Source organism: Stenella coeruleoalba (assembly GCF_951394435.1).
Source record: "Stenella coeruleoalba genome assembly, chromosome: 9".
NCBI lineage: Eukaryota > Metazoa > Chordata > Mammalia > Artiodactyla > Delphinidae > Stenella > Stenella coeruleoalba.
Window position 1 is genome coordinate 60,688,032 of NC_137155.1, and position 18,963 is coordinate 60,706,994.

Consider the following 18,963-nt stretch of genomic DNA (forward strand, 5'->3'; position numbering starts at 1 on the left):
AATCCAAGAACATGGTATATCTCTCCATCTGTATATGTCATCTTTGATTTCTTTCATCAATGTTTTATAGTTTTCTGCATACAGGTCTTTTGTCTCCTTAGGTAGGTTTATTCCTAGGTATTTTATTCTTTTTGTTGCAATGGTAAATGGGATTGTTTCCTTAATTTCTCTTTCTGATCTTCGTTGTTAGTGTATAGGAATGCAAGAGATTTCTGTGCATTAATTTTGTATCCTGCAACTTTACCAAATTCATTGATTAGTTCTAGTAGTTTTCTGGTGGCATCTTTAGGATTTTCTGTGTATAGTATCATGTCATCAGCAAACAGTGACAGTTTACAAAACATTTTCTTCACCAATAAAAAAAAATCCCATACCCATGAGAATTCACTCTCCATTCTTCTCCCTCCCCAGGCTCTAGTAACCACTAGTGTATGTTCTGTCTCTATATATTTGTTTATTCTGCATATTTCACATAAATGGAATCATACAATATGTGGCCATTTGTGTCTGGCTCCTTTCACTCGGCAAAATGTTTTCAAGGTTCTTTCATGTTGTAGACTGTATCAGTACTTTCTTCCTTTAGTACGGTCAAATAATAAGCTATTGTATGGATATACCACATTTTGTTTATATATTCATCAGTTGATGGGCATTTAGGTTGTCTCCAGTTTTTGGCTATTATGAGTAATCTTGCTATGAATATTTGTGGACAAGGTTTTGTGTGAACCTATGTTTTCAGTTCTCTTGAGAACATAGCTAGGAGCAGAACTGCTGGGTGTTATGGTCACTCTATGATTAACATTTTAAGGAACTGCCAAACTGTTTTCCAAAGTAGTTGCACCATTTACATTCCCATCAGCAATGTATGGTGGTACTAATGTTTCCATATCATTGTCAACACTTGTTATTATCCATCTTTTTTATTCTTGCCTTTCTAGTGCATGTGAAGTGGTATCTCACTGTGGTTTTGATTTGCATTTCCCTAATGACTAATGATGTTGAGCATCTTTTCACGTTCCATTTGCCTATCTTCTTTGGAGAAATGTTTCTTCAAATCTTTTGCCCACTTTTTAATTGTCTTGTTTGTCTTTTTATTGTTGAGTTATAAGAATTCTTTACATATTCTGGATACTAAATCCTTATCAGATTTATGGTTTGCAAATATTTTCTTTCATTCCATGAATTTTCTTTTAGTTTTCTTGATAATGGAACATTTTTAATTTTGATGAAGTTGTATTATTAATTTTTCTTTGGCAGCTTGGGCTTTCAGTATTATATCTAAGAAACCATTGTCTAATTCAAGGTCATAAGGATGTTTTCTTCTAAGAGTTTTATGGTTCAAGCTCTTGCTTTTCTTTTTTTATATGGTTCCATCTGTACAATATGTTTGGTATAAAGTCCTAAGGACTATCTTCCAACATTAATTCTCTTTTCACCTGCGTTCTACCTTGAGTTTATACGACCAACTTGTTTTTCTTTGTTTTTAAAAAATCCCAATGACTATATGTTTGTTTCCTTTTTTAAAATTATTATTAATTAATTTATTATTTATTTTTGGCTGCATTGGGTCTTTGTTGTGGTGCATGGGCTTCTCATTGCGGTGGCTTCTCTTGCTGTGGAGCACAGGCTCTAGGCGCACGGGCTTCAGTAGTTGTGGCTTGCATGCTTAGTTGCTCTGCAGCATGTGGGATCTTCCCGGACCAGGGCTCGAACCCATGTCCCCTGCATTGGCAGGCGAGTCCTTAACCACTGTGCCAGCAGGGAAGCCCTGTTTGTTTGCTTTTTAACATTTCAGATTTTGGATTGCTTCTTTTGCATATCTCTGTTCTTGTTTGGCTTCAGCATAATTTTCCTTTATTGGTTTTAAAGGATTTTTATTCCTCCGTTTGGCTCTTTGAGTATCCTAAGACATATTTTAAGTTGCTTGACAGCCTGCACCAAGAGCCTGTGGTAGAGGCATGTGCACTGTGGGAGGTAACGTGTGGCATTCGTGAGGTCACAAGGAGAAACAGCGGGCTGGCTGTCATTATGAATGACGTGGAGGGCGTCTGCTAAACAAAGCATGGTTTATTATGTCAAGTGTTTCGAGAACGACCCACTCCACCTCCACAGGCTTTCAAGTGGTTGGAACTCAGATCCTGACACCCAATTTGGGACCACTTTAGACTGCAAAACTAAGGCCAAAGACAGGGTGGCTGAGACTCTGACTCAGAGGTCTTAGAATCCCAGCAGGCCAGCAATAGGTCCCTGGCATAGCAGGCGGGAACATGTTCGTGCAGATGTCCAGTATGTCAGAGGTCCCACCTGACCCAGGAATGTTATGACTTTACAAAGAAGAGCAAACACCATCACTACACACTGAAGTTGTTGGGTTTAGAAATGTTTTCCTCATGATGACTATAATCCTAAGAGCACAATAACCACAAACAGGGACAAGATGAAATGGGCTTCCAGAGACTACAGAGCAAGGTCTACTCAGTACTAAAAAAGTCAGTATAGTTGTATAGTTATAGTTGTATAGCTGTAAGTTAGTATAGTTGATACAAATCCAATTTCCAAGATGAGCCTTCTTCTGAGGACGGCTGCTTTCTACCTAGTCATAAATTAAATTGGATAATGCTCACTCACACACCAGGGCACCCGGCCTCATAAACATTTATGAGCACAAAATATGTGCTTGTCACCTCAGCAGGCACTGGGACAAAAAAGAATAAGACAGTCCCTACCCTTGAAAAAGCCACCGATCAATGGTTAAAGGACTTATAAGCAAATAATTATACGTCAGCATTAATTCTACCTAGATAGTTTGGAGAGACTGCAAAGAGAAATTAACCAGGGGAGAAAAGGGTAAAGACTGTTCTAGGCAGAGTGAGAGGCAAGTAAGTTCAGGGGCTACTCAGTGGACACTGAGTCCAGCTGTTGGACTGGGGTAGGGACACTGCATTAAGTTGAGGCTGAAAAGGCAGATGGACATAGATTATATTTCAGCTAATCTAAGATGCCGCTGATTATAAAGTGAACTATTATTTCATGTACAACCAAGAAAAAAATGCTGTTAATTCAATTATAACACCTCATTGCTTGCAAAACATTCCTATTTCAGAGTAGCTACAACGCAAGTCACTGTCTCTCTTTGAATGGATGAAACATGGAAATTCCCCAAAGAAACAATGTAAAAGATAAATTAACATTAGAAAACATAGTCTTTTAAAGATAAACTAAATGCAAACAAAATATGAATATAATTTTTCTTATCAAATTAGTGAAGTATCAATGTTAGCAGTAGCAAGAGCAAAGAGAAAAGGCAAACTCATTGCTAAAAGTATAAAATAATACTACTTTTCTGGAAATCACTTTGACAATAATGGGTCAAGAACCTAAGTATGTACATACTCTTTGAGTCAGTAATTGTACCTACAGGAATCTGTCCTAAACCCATACTTACAGACTCAGAAGAAGACTTATGTACAAGAACGTAAAGTTATTAATGATAAAAAGGCAAGCTATATAAATGCCAGATTATTGATGAATACAGTCGGCCCCTTGTGTCTACAGATGTGGAACCTGCAGTGATGGAGGGTTAACTGTGGGTGACTTGAGTATCCATGGATTCTGGTATTTCTGGGTAGTCCTGAAACCAATTCCATGGATGCTGTATATAAATAAATTGTGGCATAATCATATGAAATGTTAGTCAATCGCTGAAATATTTTTAAAATATTTAATAACATGGGGGGAAGCTCATAATGTAATAGTAAATTTTAAAAGGGAGGAAACAAAACTCCATGTAGAGTATAATCTCAAACTAGGAAAAAAAGGTATTTAAGAAACACTGGAAGGAGAGGTAATCTTGATTAGCTCTGAGTGGTAGCATTTTGGCAACATCTTTCCTTCTTTTAATTTGTATTACTTTTCGATTTTTCTACAATGTCCATATTTACCTGTTATAATCTCTCCTTCCCTCCAAATAAATGTGTTTTTCCAAGTTTTACTTGGAACCTAATTTGCATAGAGAATGTAAGCCTATGCATGGAGACAGTGACCAATAGGTACCTCTCATATTAAATAGTGATTACACAGGATTGTCATGAATGCTTAAAATTTTCTAGTAAATGTTAGATAGGATCCAGTACAGATCGTCCGTGACCTCCTTATTTCTCAATAGTAGATACTCGCTATGAGCACCCTCTATGAGTCAGTACTATGTTAAATTGATGAGTATTGTTTCTGATTCTTATTATCATGCAGACAGATGAGAAAACAGAAGCTCCAAGAAGCTGAATAAGTGTAGTGAGCCTGCACAGTGTGAACATGGCAAAGCTGAGATTTGAACCCAAGTCTCTCTCTCTCACCAAAAATTCATTCTTCCCCCTGTGCCACCTGCCTCTCAAAGAAATACTTGCACAGCATGTCCCGATGAACCTTAAGGAAGATCAAGATTCTACTCTTTCCATCAGTGAGCAGGAGAGATTGTGAACCAACTATGAATATGTTATGTCCATTCTTGGGAGAACCTTACAAATGTGGATGACAGAGACAAAGCCCTCTGATAACATGGGGTCAACAGGATACACAAGGGGCCAGATTCCCCACTTATCAACTGCTAAACTCAACTCCTGAGAAACGGGTCCTCTCTGCTGTCTGTGATCAACTAAGATTATGAAGCAACGATATTTACCCACCTGGCAAGGTAAGGCGACTAGTGGAGCTAGTGCTTGGGGCTGGTGAGCCATGAGAATGCTTCTTTGTGCCTGTAAAGAGGAAAGAGAGGATGAGAAAGAATAGGATTGTGGACAGACTTTTCAGACCGGTAAATGCTCACGTGCAATGTTATCAAATGATCCAAAAGTTTGGGTCTGAAGACAACATTGAGAAGAAGGTTGGGTGAGGGTGTGGAAGCAAAGCAGGGCATAGTCCATGGTCCAGAAAAGCCAGGAGCACAGGCTTTACCTCTGTGCGTGTGATAGTTCTCGGTCTCCAGACTGGTCTGAGCAGGCAGGCGTGCACTTTAGGATCACCAGGGAAGCGTTCTAAATATGCTGTTACCTGAGCGCCACACCCAGAGATTCTGTGTTCATTGTACGGGGCTGGAGCTCTGGCATTTGGATTTTCAAAGCCCACCCCAGGTGATGCTAATGTGCAGCCAGAGTGGAGAACTGCTGCTGTGAAAGGGAAAGTTCTGGATTTAGAAGTGAGAAGTCAGGGGTTTGTCTCTGCTTTGTCCCTATAGCCTTTACTCCCTATTGGACCTCAAGCAACAAACTTGATTTCTCTGGAACCTCTGAAGAGCTGTGAAGATGAAGTCTTCATCTGCAAAACGAGGGAAATGACAACAACTACATCCAAGTGTTCTGGCGAGAAATAAAGGAAGCGAGGTGAATTGTTCTGCAAAAGAACATTTACACATATGTGTGTGTGTGTGTATGTTTGTATATATATAATATATGCCTATACACACATACACGTATATATTATTTTATACATCAATATATGTATACACATAAAATGCACATACACATATATACATATATATTTTATCTATAAATGCAAATATTATTTGTTTATTCATTCGTTTCTTTGTTTATTTGGCCATACAGAGTGGGGCAAAAGAGGCCTGAAGGCCAGAATCCAGCAACATGACAAACGCCTGGACTCTGAGCTGGCAGAAAAGCAGACAGAATTCTCAGGCAGAGGGTAGGCATGATTTAACGTCAAGTTATTTGTCACAAGTCCCCTGAACCTATGCAAACTTTTTGTAAAGTCTACTTTCCATGCAGAGGCCTGGCGTGAGTGGAGGTTGTGCTAGTCTGAGTGAACACAGTCATGGGTAAAGATAACAAGAGGACACACTGACTGATCTCGGCATCAGATGAAGCAGGAACTTGGGGTCCAGGTGAGGGATAAGCTTTCCCAACCCCGGAATACCTGGTGAGATGTGAAGATATACACTAGGGATGGTGTTTGAGACTGTTCCATTTTAGTCTTAAAGAACAGGGTACTACCCCTGACATTCTGTGTTACTGTTAATTATTATTATCATTATTATTAGCAGTGGAAGTACCATTAATAGTGTTAGTCATAGTAGTAATAATAGTAAAAATAGAGAACACGAAATTAATCCAAACACCTCAGACCCACAAAAACTGTTAATTTGCACGAGGTGAGAGAAGTGATATCTGGCAGAACTTTTAGGTCTTCATTTTCCAGATCTTGTAGATGCCCTGAATGTAAGAGTTGGGTGATTTTTATAAATATGGCTTCCAGGGTCATTTGCTGACCCACTGAAGGGGAACCTCCAGGGAATGGAGCCACAAGTTTGCAGGTCAACACGTACTCCAGACGGGGTGCTCAGACACTAGAGGTAAAGAGATTTACCCAGGGCTTCCCTGGTGGCGCAGTGGCTGAGAGTCCGCCTGCCGATGCAGGGGACGCGGGTTCGTGCCCCGGTCCGGGAAGATCCCACATGCCGCGGAGCGGCTGGGCCCATGAGCCACGGCCGCTGAGCCTCCGTGTCCGGAGCCTGTGCTCCGCAACGGGAGAGGCCACAACGGTGAGCGGCCCACAAACCGCAAAAAAAAAAAAAAAGATTTACCCAAAGTGATAAGTGGGGTCCGGGCCAGGGCTGCCTCACTGCACAGCTCCAGGGGGTGCCACTCACACTGTATCCTACAGGAAGGATGGTGGACCTGAGTATGTACCAAGCCAGCCCCGATCAAGGGCACTACCAGGGTGCAGATCCATAGCCATTCCTGACCCACCAGAAACAACCTGTGTCCCACTGGGTCCACCTCCACGGTGGGGAAGCCAATGATTCCAAGTGTTTATCCCTCCACTCACGGGACGTTTCACTTGTCTCACTGTCCCTTTCGGATAGGGTTTCTCTCGACAGATGCACACTGATACTTTGTCACATCGTTCTTCGCTGTCCTGTGCATGGTAGGATGTTTAGCAGCATCCCCGGCCTCTACCGCTAGGTGTCAGCAGCAAACCCCCTCCTCACCCCCCAACCAAGCCCCCCACCGTCGTGATAATCAAAAATGTCCTCCAGACACTGACAAATGTCCCCTAGGAACAAAATTGCCCTCCGTTAAGAACCACTGCTTTAGGAAGGAGGCAGAGTTTAGGGTTTTTTATTCAGACGTGTGACTCACAATTTGGCCACTTGGTCATTAGCATCAGTCACTGTCACATGTCAGGCAGCTACCATGTTCTAGGCACCATATTAGTAACGGACAATTAAACGTACGTTAGTTATCTTTTCTGATACTAACTCTCTGATGATAGAATGATTCCTAATTTATGGAATTTGGAGACAAAGTGTAAGTAATTTTCACAAAGTTACTGAATGTTGGGGGGCAAAATTTAAGCCAAGATCCTTCAGAGTTTAAACCTAGAGAAACTTTTCCCAATGACTCTTGCTATTTCTTGACCAATCCGTTATCCAGGTTTCCTTCAGGTGCCGTCTTCCTAGATTTGCCTACACATAAGAACTACCTGGGATTATTAACAAAAAGGAAAAAAAACCCAGATTCCCCAGCCCAGCCAAGCACCAGTGAGCCAGCATTTCTGGAGGGGCATGGACCTTTCACAAGTGTCCCAGGTGATTCTGATCTTCAGGGAGGCTTGGAAAACCTGATGTGATAGAAATTTCCTTCTTTAACTGCTGGAAAATAGGGCACTCTGCTTTCCACAGATACCCTCATGAAGCTGAGAGATCAAATGTAATGTGACCTAAATGAGCACTTAAAAAACTGCAAAGCACTGAATGACGACAAGCTTTTAATGGTGTTACCTGCAGAAATATTCACTATTGCCAGGTTATTTCATAGAAATGCTTGGCGCAATTAAAGTCACCTATCAAGGGACTTCCCTTGTAGCGCACTGCTTAAGAATCCACCTTCCAATGCAAGGGACACGGGTTCGATCTCTGGGCCGGGAAGATCCCATATGCCGTGCAGCAACTAAGCCCGTGCGCCACCACTACTGAGCCTGCGCTCTAGAGCCTGTGCTCTGCAACAAGAGAAGCCACCGCAATGAGAAGCCCGTGCACAGCAACGAAGAGTAGCCCCGCTCACCGCAACTAAAGAAAAGCCCGCATGCAGCAATGAAGACCTAACGCAGCCAAAAATAAATAAAAATAAAATAAATAATTTTTTTTTTATTGACCTATCATGAGCTTCCCAAAGCCTGAAGCTTGATGGATTTTTCTTGGGGCAGCTTTTCATTCCCTTGGTGTCTCCTTTGCAGATAGTGAATGAGACAGAAAACTCTGGGGGCCGTGGGTCAGTGGAAAAGCAGAGCTGCAAGCCCTCTACCAATGCGGTTATTTTCTCTGTATGCTTGACGAAATGCCCAATATATCAGGAAAAGGGAGAAACCACGTGCGCCTCTCCTAATCGTGAGTCACAAACAGGTAGCAGGCAGAGACGCATAAAATAAACCTGTTGGCAATTTCTCCAGACCATCAGGTGGCTCCATGGACCACTGGGGGTGGTTAGGCTCTGAGTCAGCCTCCCATGGGCTCCCTGTTAAGTCAGATTGTATCCCTGAAATCATCTTCCACTCCATAGCCACCAAATAACCTATCACTTTACTCAAAGTTCCGTTCGTGGGAATAATACTCAGCTTATCTAAGTTTCATTTTCTAAAACCCTTCACCCTCCCTTGCTCCCATTCCCAGGGAACACATCAGAAATTGAGCTGGAAGATCCATGTTCAGATCAGCTTTCAAACTGACCCCTACTGTTCCAGGCTGGTGGACACATAAATCTCACTCTGGGATTTATTATAGAAATCTACCTGGGATGCTGCTCTGTGAGTGACTCAGAATTCACTCTGTAAGTGCCTTTCAATCCTGGCTCCACATTAGGATGGTCTGGGGAGTTCTAAAGAAAATATGCTGATACGTGGGCCTCCCCCTAGACATGCCGTTTCACTGATCTGGGATGGGGCCCAGGTAAGCCTGTCTGCAGCCAGGAGTGAGAAGCAATGTACCCAGTGAATACCTGTGGAAGACATTTCTTTCAGCTGTAAGGGAAGTGTTCTTTCTTCTGAGGAACTGGCGTGCTTTATCCTCATGAATGATGTGAATCTTGTAAATGGTTTCTTTTCATTTTTATTTAGGTTTCCCGGAAACTCAGACCCAATTTATGATCTAATGCTGGGAACTGGGGAGGCCTATTCAGCCTGCATGACCGTACACTAAAGTTTGCCTTGTTTGACTCAATCTACACTAGCTTGACTTCCTGCCTCTGGTTTTATTCTGCAGCCTTCATTTTTTAAAAGCAAATTGGTCATATTTATGTGATTTTAGACTTCTGAAATATTTTGTAAATGAGGTAAGGAAAATAAAAACATGAATAAACAACTACATCAGTGCTGACATTGTGCTAAGTTCCATTTTCCTCATCTATAAAAATTTAAAAACATCAATTTCAGGATGTCATTGTGAGGACAAAGTGAGAGAACTTAGCAAACTGAAGTGCGACAGAGTGTGTGTTATCAGTTTATATTCAAAAGAAAGGTGTGTGTGTGTGTGTGTGTGTGTGTGTGTGTGTGTGTGTGTGTACAGTAGCTAATATGTCATCTTTGGGAGAGAAGCACTTTAAGGTCACGCATTACATTGTCCTTGACCCAGAGCATGTGAATGTTCAAGGAGTAAACAACCCAATCAGTCAGCTCGAGGCAGAGATGTCAACACAGCAGCTTGTGTGACTGGAAGTATCTTTTGACAAACGAATAGCTTTCAGATATTTCAAATTAATGTCCTTGGTTGGTTCAGCTAAAGGGCAACAAATCCAATTCATCAGGAGTCTGGAGAAGAGGGTGAAAGTGACAACCAAGGCTGCCTGCCTTGGGGCAAATACACACACCTAAGACTCAGGACGTGAGGGTAGCACTAAACCCAATGATCGGCAACTTGACCTCAATTAATTTCCCTCTGCAACGTAAGATTAGCACGGCCAGGCCCAAGCCTGCCGGAAAAGGTGATTTAAAAGCCCTTGAGACCTAGCGTCATCCTTAGTAACGGTCCAACAATAGCAATGTTGTTACAACACAAGCAGGTCCCAAGGCAGAAGTGGGTGCTGAAGGACTAAAGTAGGAAAAGTGTCTGTCAGTCTACTGTGCATTTTCACTCTTTCTTTTAGCCTATTGCAGTGTCTGCCTTTAGACACCCACAACATTTGATAACCGTTGCTGAGCACATCCACCAACATTTTCTCTGTGTTCCGTTTAGGGGGTGGCAGAGATCAACGAGCTAAATGAATCGTTATCTTTGCCCCTTTGCAGCCTTGACAAAAGGGCATCAAGAGAAGTCCACGTTCTGCTTAGGGCTGTGGAATCTCTGAAAGTTTGGAGGGCTTTAAGCCCACCTCCTGTACTTTCCTAAGAGTTGTTTTCCAACAGTGTATAAGCTAGAGCAGCATAGGCAGAGTGTTTGATAACATTTCTCCTCCACAATACATGAATACCATGCTTTCTTTTGTGTGACCTGATCTCTATTCATCACAAAGAACAATGATCAAAAACATAAGAGCTATTCAGACATGCAACGTTATATGCTATTTAAATATGGCCGTTTAAATATCTGGATATGCCTTGGGATTGGGTATATGAATGAGGAGTCTGAAAAAAGGTCCACGACCTTTGACCCAGTATTCTAAGAATTCTTCCAATGGAGATATTCAGAAATGCGACAAAGCCTTATGTACAAAGAGTCCCGCTGCTGTTATTTACAACTTCAGAAAATAAAAGCATATAACTTAATTGTCCAACAGCAGACAGGCAGTTAAGTAAACTTCACTAGAGCCACAAAATGAAAAATTATGTTGCAATTGAAATTATATTAGTAAAGAGTTTTTTTAAATGGGTAATGCTTACAATCCAATGTTATGAGAACAAACCATAATACAAAATTAAATATATTGTACTATATGGCCTCAACTGTGTAAAAACACATAGCAAAAGACCATTGGGAAGTAAAGAACTGACACTGAATGGGGTATTACAAGTGATTTTAATTTTATTATACTTCTCTATATTTTTCAACATAAGTTCTGTTTTTGGCTCTCAGGAAAAAAAAAAAGGAATTGAAAAAAAAAGTGTTTCAATGCATGGCCGCTTGGGAGGAACATCCCAGGCTCTTTAGTCAGTAATAACCCAGTGGAGTTACTGCAGAGGAACAACATACAGAGGTGGTCCAGATAAGGGGGTGGTACTTGTGTAATATGCACCATCACCACTAGGGGTGCCTCTTAGTGGCTGGTTTGAAGGCTGGACGCCATTCACTATATTAAACCATGTATGTATGCTCACAAATAGGGGTAATGACTAGTCCCTCGTCAGACTCCCTATGTTTGTAGCTGGAGAGAAAGAAAATATTGCCAGGTAGCCCTTTCTACCTGAGGGAGAAGGAAAAGGAAAAAATGTTTGGAATTCAAAAACTAGCATCGTAGGAATGTAAAACCGTATCGTGGTACCCAGAAGAAAACTGAACATATGGAAGCCAGCCTAATTCCTGGAACACTGACATTTCTTATGCCTCCAAGGAGCTTCTGATAGCCCATCCACTCATCCCTCAAAAAAGATTATATGAGACGCGATACACTGTGTATATCTTCAGTGTGCAGGCAAAAGCACTTGGTACCTGGATATTGCTTGGCATTTGGAAGAGTACAAAAGAGACAGATGGCTGAGTGAGTCTGGACAGCCTCCTATCTGGGACAGAACATTGACAACAATGAAAAACATTAAAGTGAAGAAAAACAGCCTTTTCATTTTTCAAATTTCAACAGAGAGGTTAACTCATTGTTTTTATTTGGTAATCAGAAGAACATACAAGTACTTATTCATTACTAGATGCTGGCGGAAAATTATACATTGAGGGACTGTCTGCCTCATCTGTGCAAAAAAGATTTACAATAAACACATAATTTATTGAGAGCAGTTTAGCATATTCTGTTTTACATGAATCCCTATGATTTATTTTTGCATTTAGAGATGTGAGGCTATGGCATTTGAATAGTTTCTTTTAGTACAGACCAGCATCACAGGGAACAAAACACTTTTCTTAAAATGGATGGTCATTCTCTTGCAAATTGCAACCTGCATTTTATCTGCTAAAAACATATTTCACATCATGGAAGTACATTCTATCACTGCCATAAAATACAAAGTCCCTTTTATCATCTTCCCTTTTGGAAGAGCTTTCTCAGAACATATCTAGAAATACCTTCCTTATTCCTGAAAAGAACTATTTATTCGGCATGATTTGGATTGAGGTTTGGGGTTTTAATTCTGCTTGCCTCCCTCTTTTGAGTCCTGTTAAACATTCTTGATTTTAATCCAGACATCTCCCCGAAATCCAGCTGAACAGCAGCAAGATCTCAGGCTGAGGAGATGAGCTGAGTTGGTGGCCAGTGCCCTAGTAAGGAAAGGTCTAGAGGCCCACGGTGAGGGCTTAACATCCTAAGGAGAAAAACCCTGTACAAAAATTGTGCCGTAGACTGAGAAGAGATAATAAGAGCATTATGTTAGGCTCAAAGTGAGTCACCTTACTTTGGGTAATGGATATCCCATGAGGATTTCCTTTTTCCTGCTTCCTTTCCCCAAACTATTCCCTCCTCCCCATCTATTCATACCCCATCCCTGGCCCACAACCTTTCCTCATGTGGATCACACTGGAACAAGATAATTTTGTTCTTTCCATTATTTTGTGTTTCCATGTGCTAAAAAGATGCTGCAAGCAGAATGGCTTGCCTGGACAGAGGCAAAAGAAGGAAGTTGCAAAAGGTATAAAAATGAGCGAAGAAAATAAGGAGAGAGAAAAAGTATGAAAAAGCGAGAGAATGCTGAGATTAGGTGGAGGGAGGAATCTGGCTGTACAGCGGGCACCAGAGTTGGTAAAAACCTAACCGAGCTCTACAAATGAAAATAGCAAATATTTTAAAAAATTTTTTACAGCATATAAAATTTTATAAAAATATCATCAAAGCAAGAAAAAAGGAAAATTTATACAGTTCTATCTCTAGAATCAGTTACTGGACCATACCTATGGCTGTAGATTTTTACTATAAATCTATGCTTGTTGGTGTGCGACTATATTCTGTACCATCACACATATAGCCACTCAAAGACAAGGACACTAGTACACAAATACCTACCCCAAGACAGATCACCACAGAGAAGCAAAAACTGTACAAGGGTATGCCTCCAGGGCAATCTATTGAAAAGCCATTCCACAGCCATTGGGTTTTAATGGGCTTTATTTTAAATGAGTTCTCCTGCACTGTAACCTGACAGAGAAATGCTTCTGTTGTCCAAAAGCCAGCTTCCATGAAGATACGTGGGTGAGGTTCAGCAAACATGACTGAAGCTGACCAAAGCTGACCGCTTCCAAGATGGCAATGACTGGCCTACTACAGCAAGCATTAAGCCCCAGAAATGGTGAGATCTCCCCAATGGAGGCTAAGTGTGCCCTGAGTGAGGTGAAGGGCCCACACACCACCCCTTGGTTCAGTGGATGGCTATCTAGGCTGGGTTCAAGTTCATTTAGTGAAGCCAGCCATTGTCAGTGTCAATCCATTTCTGCTTGAGAACAGAAGCCAGAATAAATGTCAATTCATTTCAAATATGTCTGCCAATATTTTAAAGAAAAAAATGGATGAGGTGGAGGGCCATTAGTTAAAATAATCGGGACTTAATAATGTTGAAATTGATTTTCATGAACCTTTCAGTCCAGGCCTCCCACTGCACCCCACTCTTGTTCAATGTAAAAACAAGATATTCTTTTGATGAAACAATCGTTGTTTATTGCAGCTTTCCTGGAGGAGCATCCAGGCTTTTGCAAATGTCCAATGAAAACATCCAGAGGACTTCTTCCCATTTTCTAAACTTCCCTGGACCCAAATTCACTTATCAGATGAACCCTGTCTAATGTCCTACAGGCTGTTACCATTCTAATTCTGCCATCATCTCTGTGCCCACCAGTGTGTTTGATGAGAGGAAACCTTAACAACGGACATCTGGTCTTGGCAGATAATGTGTCTCTTGGTTCTCAGAGGGATATTTTATACAAATATTGTGCTGTTCATTACAATTTTTTCAAGTTCATTTTCTAAATGATAACGAGGCCTTTAATCATGGATCACTATCAATGAATTACAAATATTACTTTCCACTTATTCACAAAGAAGAGCCAATATAACATCATTATTGCAACGTTATTTCTTTAACATCCAACTCTGCTGTGGTTCAGTACTATACCGACCATAATGTTGGCAGAGCACTGATTCCCCAGGCTGCACATATAGATGCTTTTACTCGCTTCAAGAAAGTCTATTTTGGATTTTAAATGTTACAACTTGGATTATAAATCAATCCACTGGTAATCGTGTCATCATTCCTTTTCGAAGTGAATTTTCATATAAATCCTGTTTTGGTTTGTTTCTGTTTTTGTTTTTTCATTTGTTTTTCTTAAACCCAAAAACCATAGAGAAGTTTTATTTTCATAAACTTGGCACTGCTAATTTCCCCCATACTACTTGCAATTTCCTGTCCCTTATAATAAGCCATCTGTGTCACTAGGGTATGTCTGCACATACTTAGAAGATAAGCCTTTAGCAATACACTTGACATACAGAAGACGTTGAGTGCGTTTTCAGGTAAACTTGAACTTTGCACTCACAGGTGGCTAGTGGAATTCAGCTGGACGGTTCTGCATGTGTTTCCTGAACGCTGACTGTATGCCAGGCCCTGTGGTGGGCCAGTGGTGCAAATCCTGTTGGGATGTGTGGGAATCTTGCAATAAGAATGAAGTTTATTTCCTAAAATCCCCTTTATGGGGGACATAATGCTACATACATAGGTTTTAATCTCAGAATCTTCTCTATCTCATTATGAGAAAAAGATTTTGTGCCTTTCTTCTTTTGTTTTCCTCCTTATTCCATGGGGAATGTTATGAAGTCATTTCTACCATGTAAGTCTCTGCTGAAAGGTTAAGAATAGAAGAAAACATATTACATATTCTTCCTATCTATCTAAAGACAATTGATCCATGACAGAAGTGACATTAGAAGACCAGCAACCTTACTCCTAAAATATGGATTACAATATTGGTCTCCATCTTTTTATTTGCTGTCTCACATCTTGTGATAATAATGCTCTTTACTTTCTATTTTTCATATTTACTAGAGGCATCACTTCAGGTGGAAAATATAATATAATGGCTTTAATTCTGCAAATGAAATGAACAGATGCACTAGATTGTTCTTTGGCTCTCAGATGTCTAGATATCATTTTATTGTTTAAGTATATCAGGTCCTAAATGGGATACTGTCAGATGTCTTCAATGCTTTTTAAAAGCTCCAGGAATGAAATGGACATAGGAAGAAAATCCATTTGAATTTAATGGGTTAGAAATGAGTCTCTTGCCTGCTGCCATAAACAACGAGGGCTCATAACCTAAGAAAGGTGGGCGTGAATAGAAGCTGGAACAAAGACCCGCCTATGGTTCGGTCATTATGGCAGCAAAACATACTGCATCAACAAAACTTGGCTGTAGAGCTAGTTGGTGACATGGGGGCCCAAACTCAAGGGCTAACTCCATTTGTCACTTTCTACTCAGGGACATGTAGAACTGGTGGTTTGTCAATGGTGGGAATATCCCTAGTACTTTCCCCACATAGCAGTTAATTCTTAACTCAGGTGTGTAAGCCTTTGCTTTTTAAGTGACATGGAACACAGAGTAAGGTGTCACAATCCGTGCAATGGAAGAATGTGTCTTCCACTTCACTGCTCAACTTGGAGGAAGCTGTTTCAAGAGAATGGAAAGACCACAGCAAGTGAGCTAGAGCTCTGGAAATACTGTTCTTCAAGTCAATACTGCTGTCTCACCAGCTCCAGTATCAATTTATAGCACAGTAATACATTGTTTTTTATTTTAAAAAATAGATAATTTTGCTTTTTTACTCAATGTCCCTTCAAAACACTTTCTAAGGATTTAAAAATAAGAGTTACATGATGCTTTTGTTTTTCCACGCTGAGAGTTCCAAGCAGAGTGCTATCCTGAATAAAATTCTCTGCCCACCTTTTTCCAGCTAAATTAATGACTTAAAGCAAATGTAAAACATTTCCATCTTTATTGGTGCTAGAAAAAACGGCTATATTCCTATTTCTTTTTCAAATATTCTTTAGTCTTGATTGAGTATAAAAGGGAAGCTGCACCTTTCTAGTTTGATTGGTTGCAAAGCTCTACATAGAAAAATACAGAATTGAAGTGAGGTCAAAAGTTCAGGTTCCAAGGTCAAGAACTGACATGCACTGGTTGTATTTCACTTCTATTTAAAACCACCTCAAAGAGCATAGTTTGCAAATCGATGGCCCATGCATTGAATGCAGTTAGTTCATAGGGATGTTTTCTTTGGCCAGCATGTGTTTGTAAGTTTCTGAATTAGTCGCCAATATTAAAAAATTTGGAGGGGGTTTACATAAAATCTTAGGTATCTAGGACCCTCATTCCCACATAGCACTGATCCCGTAGCTGCCAGCCACTGCCCCCTTGGGGCAGTGCATGCCCTCCCCACTTCCCCCCTACTGCTCCTCACTGGCTCTCTGATACCCAGGCCCACGATGAATTACCATTTATCGCAATCATTCTGATATTACAGCTTGCTGTACTCATTTACTTGACCTGCTGAGCTCCTGTTTTGAATTTGTGACCACATGACTTACTGTGGTCACTGTTAGGAAAACAGGAGAAGCAACAGAAAAATTTGTTATTACCAAGCAAAATGGAAATCTGATCTAAGAACCCTGCTCAAATATCAGTACACGACTGTGCATTCCACACCACAGAGTTCTCCAGATCTTTCTGTTGGGGAATATTTCAGTGACACAAAAGGCCTGGTAGACGACATACACAGTCTCCTTTCTGTCTGAAGAAATACCAACATGTTGCCTTAGTACTGAGAGGAGTTTTTAAATGTTTGCTTTTGTGTTTTCCACGTGGAAATTAAATCTGCAACGAGGAATACAGTTAAGCCTACCGTCCGGCTCTCTCTCTCTTCCTATTTGTATTCCTCTTCCATCACCAGCCTATTCATGTGATTTACCCTTAGGAAGGACTCAAAGATTCCTCTGTGAACCACAATTCCATTTTAAGAATCAGTTTCATTCAAATCACACCACTTAGATCCACAAAATTCCTTGACTTGCACTCCACTGGATCCCATTCTTGACTTGGTTTCAGGGGGCTGTATTTTTTGTCTCTTTCCCTGTGACATCCACTATTCTTATTTTTGATTCGTGCTATTAATCATCTCCTATCTGGCATTTCTAAAGGCTCATTAAAATGAAAAAAAAATTATTGGACATATCTTCCTGATACTAATTCCCTTAGCACTTCCCTGAATAGAAAGAAGAACAATTAGGTCAAACCATAAATATTCAAAAGAAGAGGACCAGCCAGTGGTAAAAATTTCAGTAACCTTTAGTCATGGATGCTACTCAGTGAAAACACTGGGTTTCCCACCTGAACGATATGGTCACGAGCTGAAACATTCAGGTTTGTATTAATGAATGCACAGGTAAATTAAGCATCAAATAAAGAAGAGGAAAATCTCCTTTCTTATAAAACAGAAAGTATTTCATATTATATAAATGGAAAGAAAAGCATGGGAACAATTTCTAGGTCTGAAAGAAAACTGGAGAGAAAGAACGTTCCTGACTCAGGAAAGGAACAACCAGAGACTGAAATCATCATCTTAGCTGCGATGAAGGCCAGCTTGGCTGCATCCACCATCAGCAACCAGTGCAAAAATAACAACACATAAAGAAATACAGTGGCAATTCCTGTGTGTGTGTGGCTTTCTCAGGCCTCTCTCAGCGTTTCCAGGATGTCCGTTCCCATCAGGCCAGACAGGTGCCTTGAAAGCCAGGGCATCAGCAAAGGATTTTGAGGAAGTCCCTTCATGTGTTGTTTCTGTTTGTGCAAAAATCGGAAGTTGTGTTGTTTGCTTGGGCTGGGGGGATTCCCCCAGAGTTCTAAGACCTCAAACCAGCTCCAAGAAAGTCATCTCCTGGCAGGAGATGGTATGAGAGAAGGCCAAGTGCAGGGGTGGGGCTTGTTTCTGAAAGTTGTACACCTTCCCCAGATACAGGTCTTTGTGGAAGGAGAAGAGAATGAAGAAGCTCAGCTAAAATGATGCAAGACATTGGCAGCCTCTCTTATTGTCTATGAGGTGTGTTTTACTCTTCTGAATCTGAAAAAAAGAAAAAGAAAAAGAAAAGTGTCAATGCTGCCTTTCCCCCCCTTCTCAACCCTCCAGGTCTGAGAAGAAAATCTGAGGGACAAAAAAAAGAGGGATCAATTACACATTTCAATGCTAGTCACTGCTGTCTCCTTTGCAACACAATCCTTCTATTCATAAAGGGGAAATCTCAGTGGAGAATTTTAAACACTGGTTACATTGGAAGCCTTAATAGTTGCTTTAAACTAAAGCATCAAATATTTGGTTCATGCAGTATGGGTTTTACGACGTCTTATTTTGCAATCAGGATGACAGTGACTGCCAGATCTGATCTGGTCAATTTGCCTCTGGGGTCAGTGGGATTGGATTCATCTAATCCCAATCATTTCCATACCAAAGCAACGTTCCTCTATCAGGATTCATAGCTATCTGCAGGAAGATGTTCTGCCCCAGACTATAGACTCCTTGAAGGCAGGGAAAATATCTTATCTTTATAACTCTTTTTGCATGTAGTGCAATGCCTGACACACAGCATATGCTTAACAAATGCTTCCCCAAAAGATTCAAGGCAAGATGCGCCCCAGTTGAAATCACTGTGCGAATGGATAAGTCACCTGAAGTCTCTACGGGGCCTGGAGTGAGGTGGTGGAGGACCAAGATTGAAACAGGACTCATGAATGGAAATAAACCACCTTGGATTTTCTTTTCACCTGGC

General features: G+C 40.8%; 1 protein-coding gene across 8 annotated transcripts in view; it reads right to left on the minus strand.

The window, feature by feature from the left end:
* The window catches only part of PDE1C (phosphodiesterase 1C), a 586,532-nt gene that overhangs the window by 6,678 nt on the left and 560,891 nt on the right, over positions 1–18,963 (minus strand). For 7 of the 8 annotated variants that reach the window (XM_079931073.1, XM_079931071.1, XM_079931072.1 and 4 more), the window contains one exon: positions 4,683–4,751. In XM_079931073.1, coding sequence (XP_079787199.1) covers positions 4,683–4,751 — 69 coding nt within the window. Of the gene's footprint in view, positions 1–4,682; positions 4,752–16,161; positions 18,261–18,963 lie in introns of those variants that run through there. The other variant, XM_079931074.1, reaches the window with a different exon arrangement.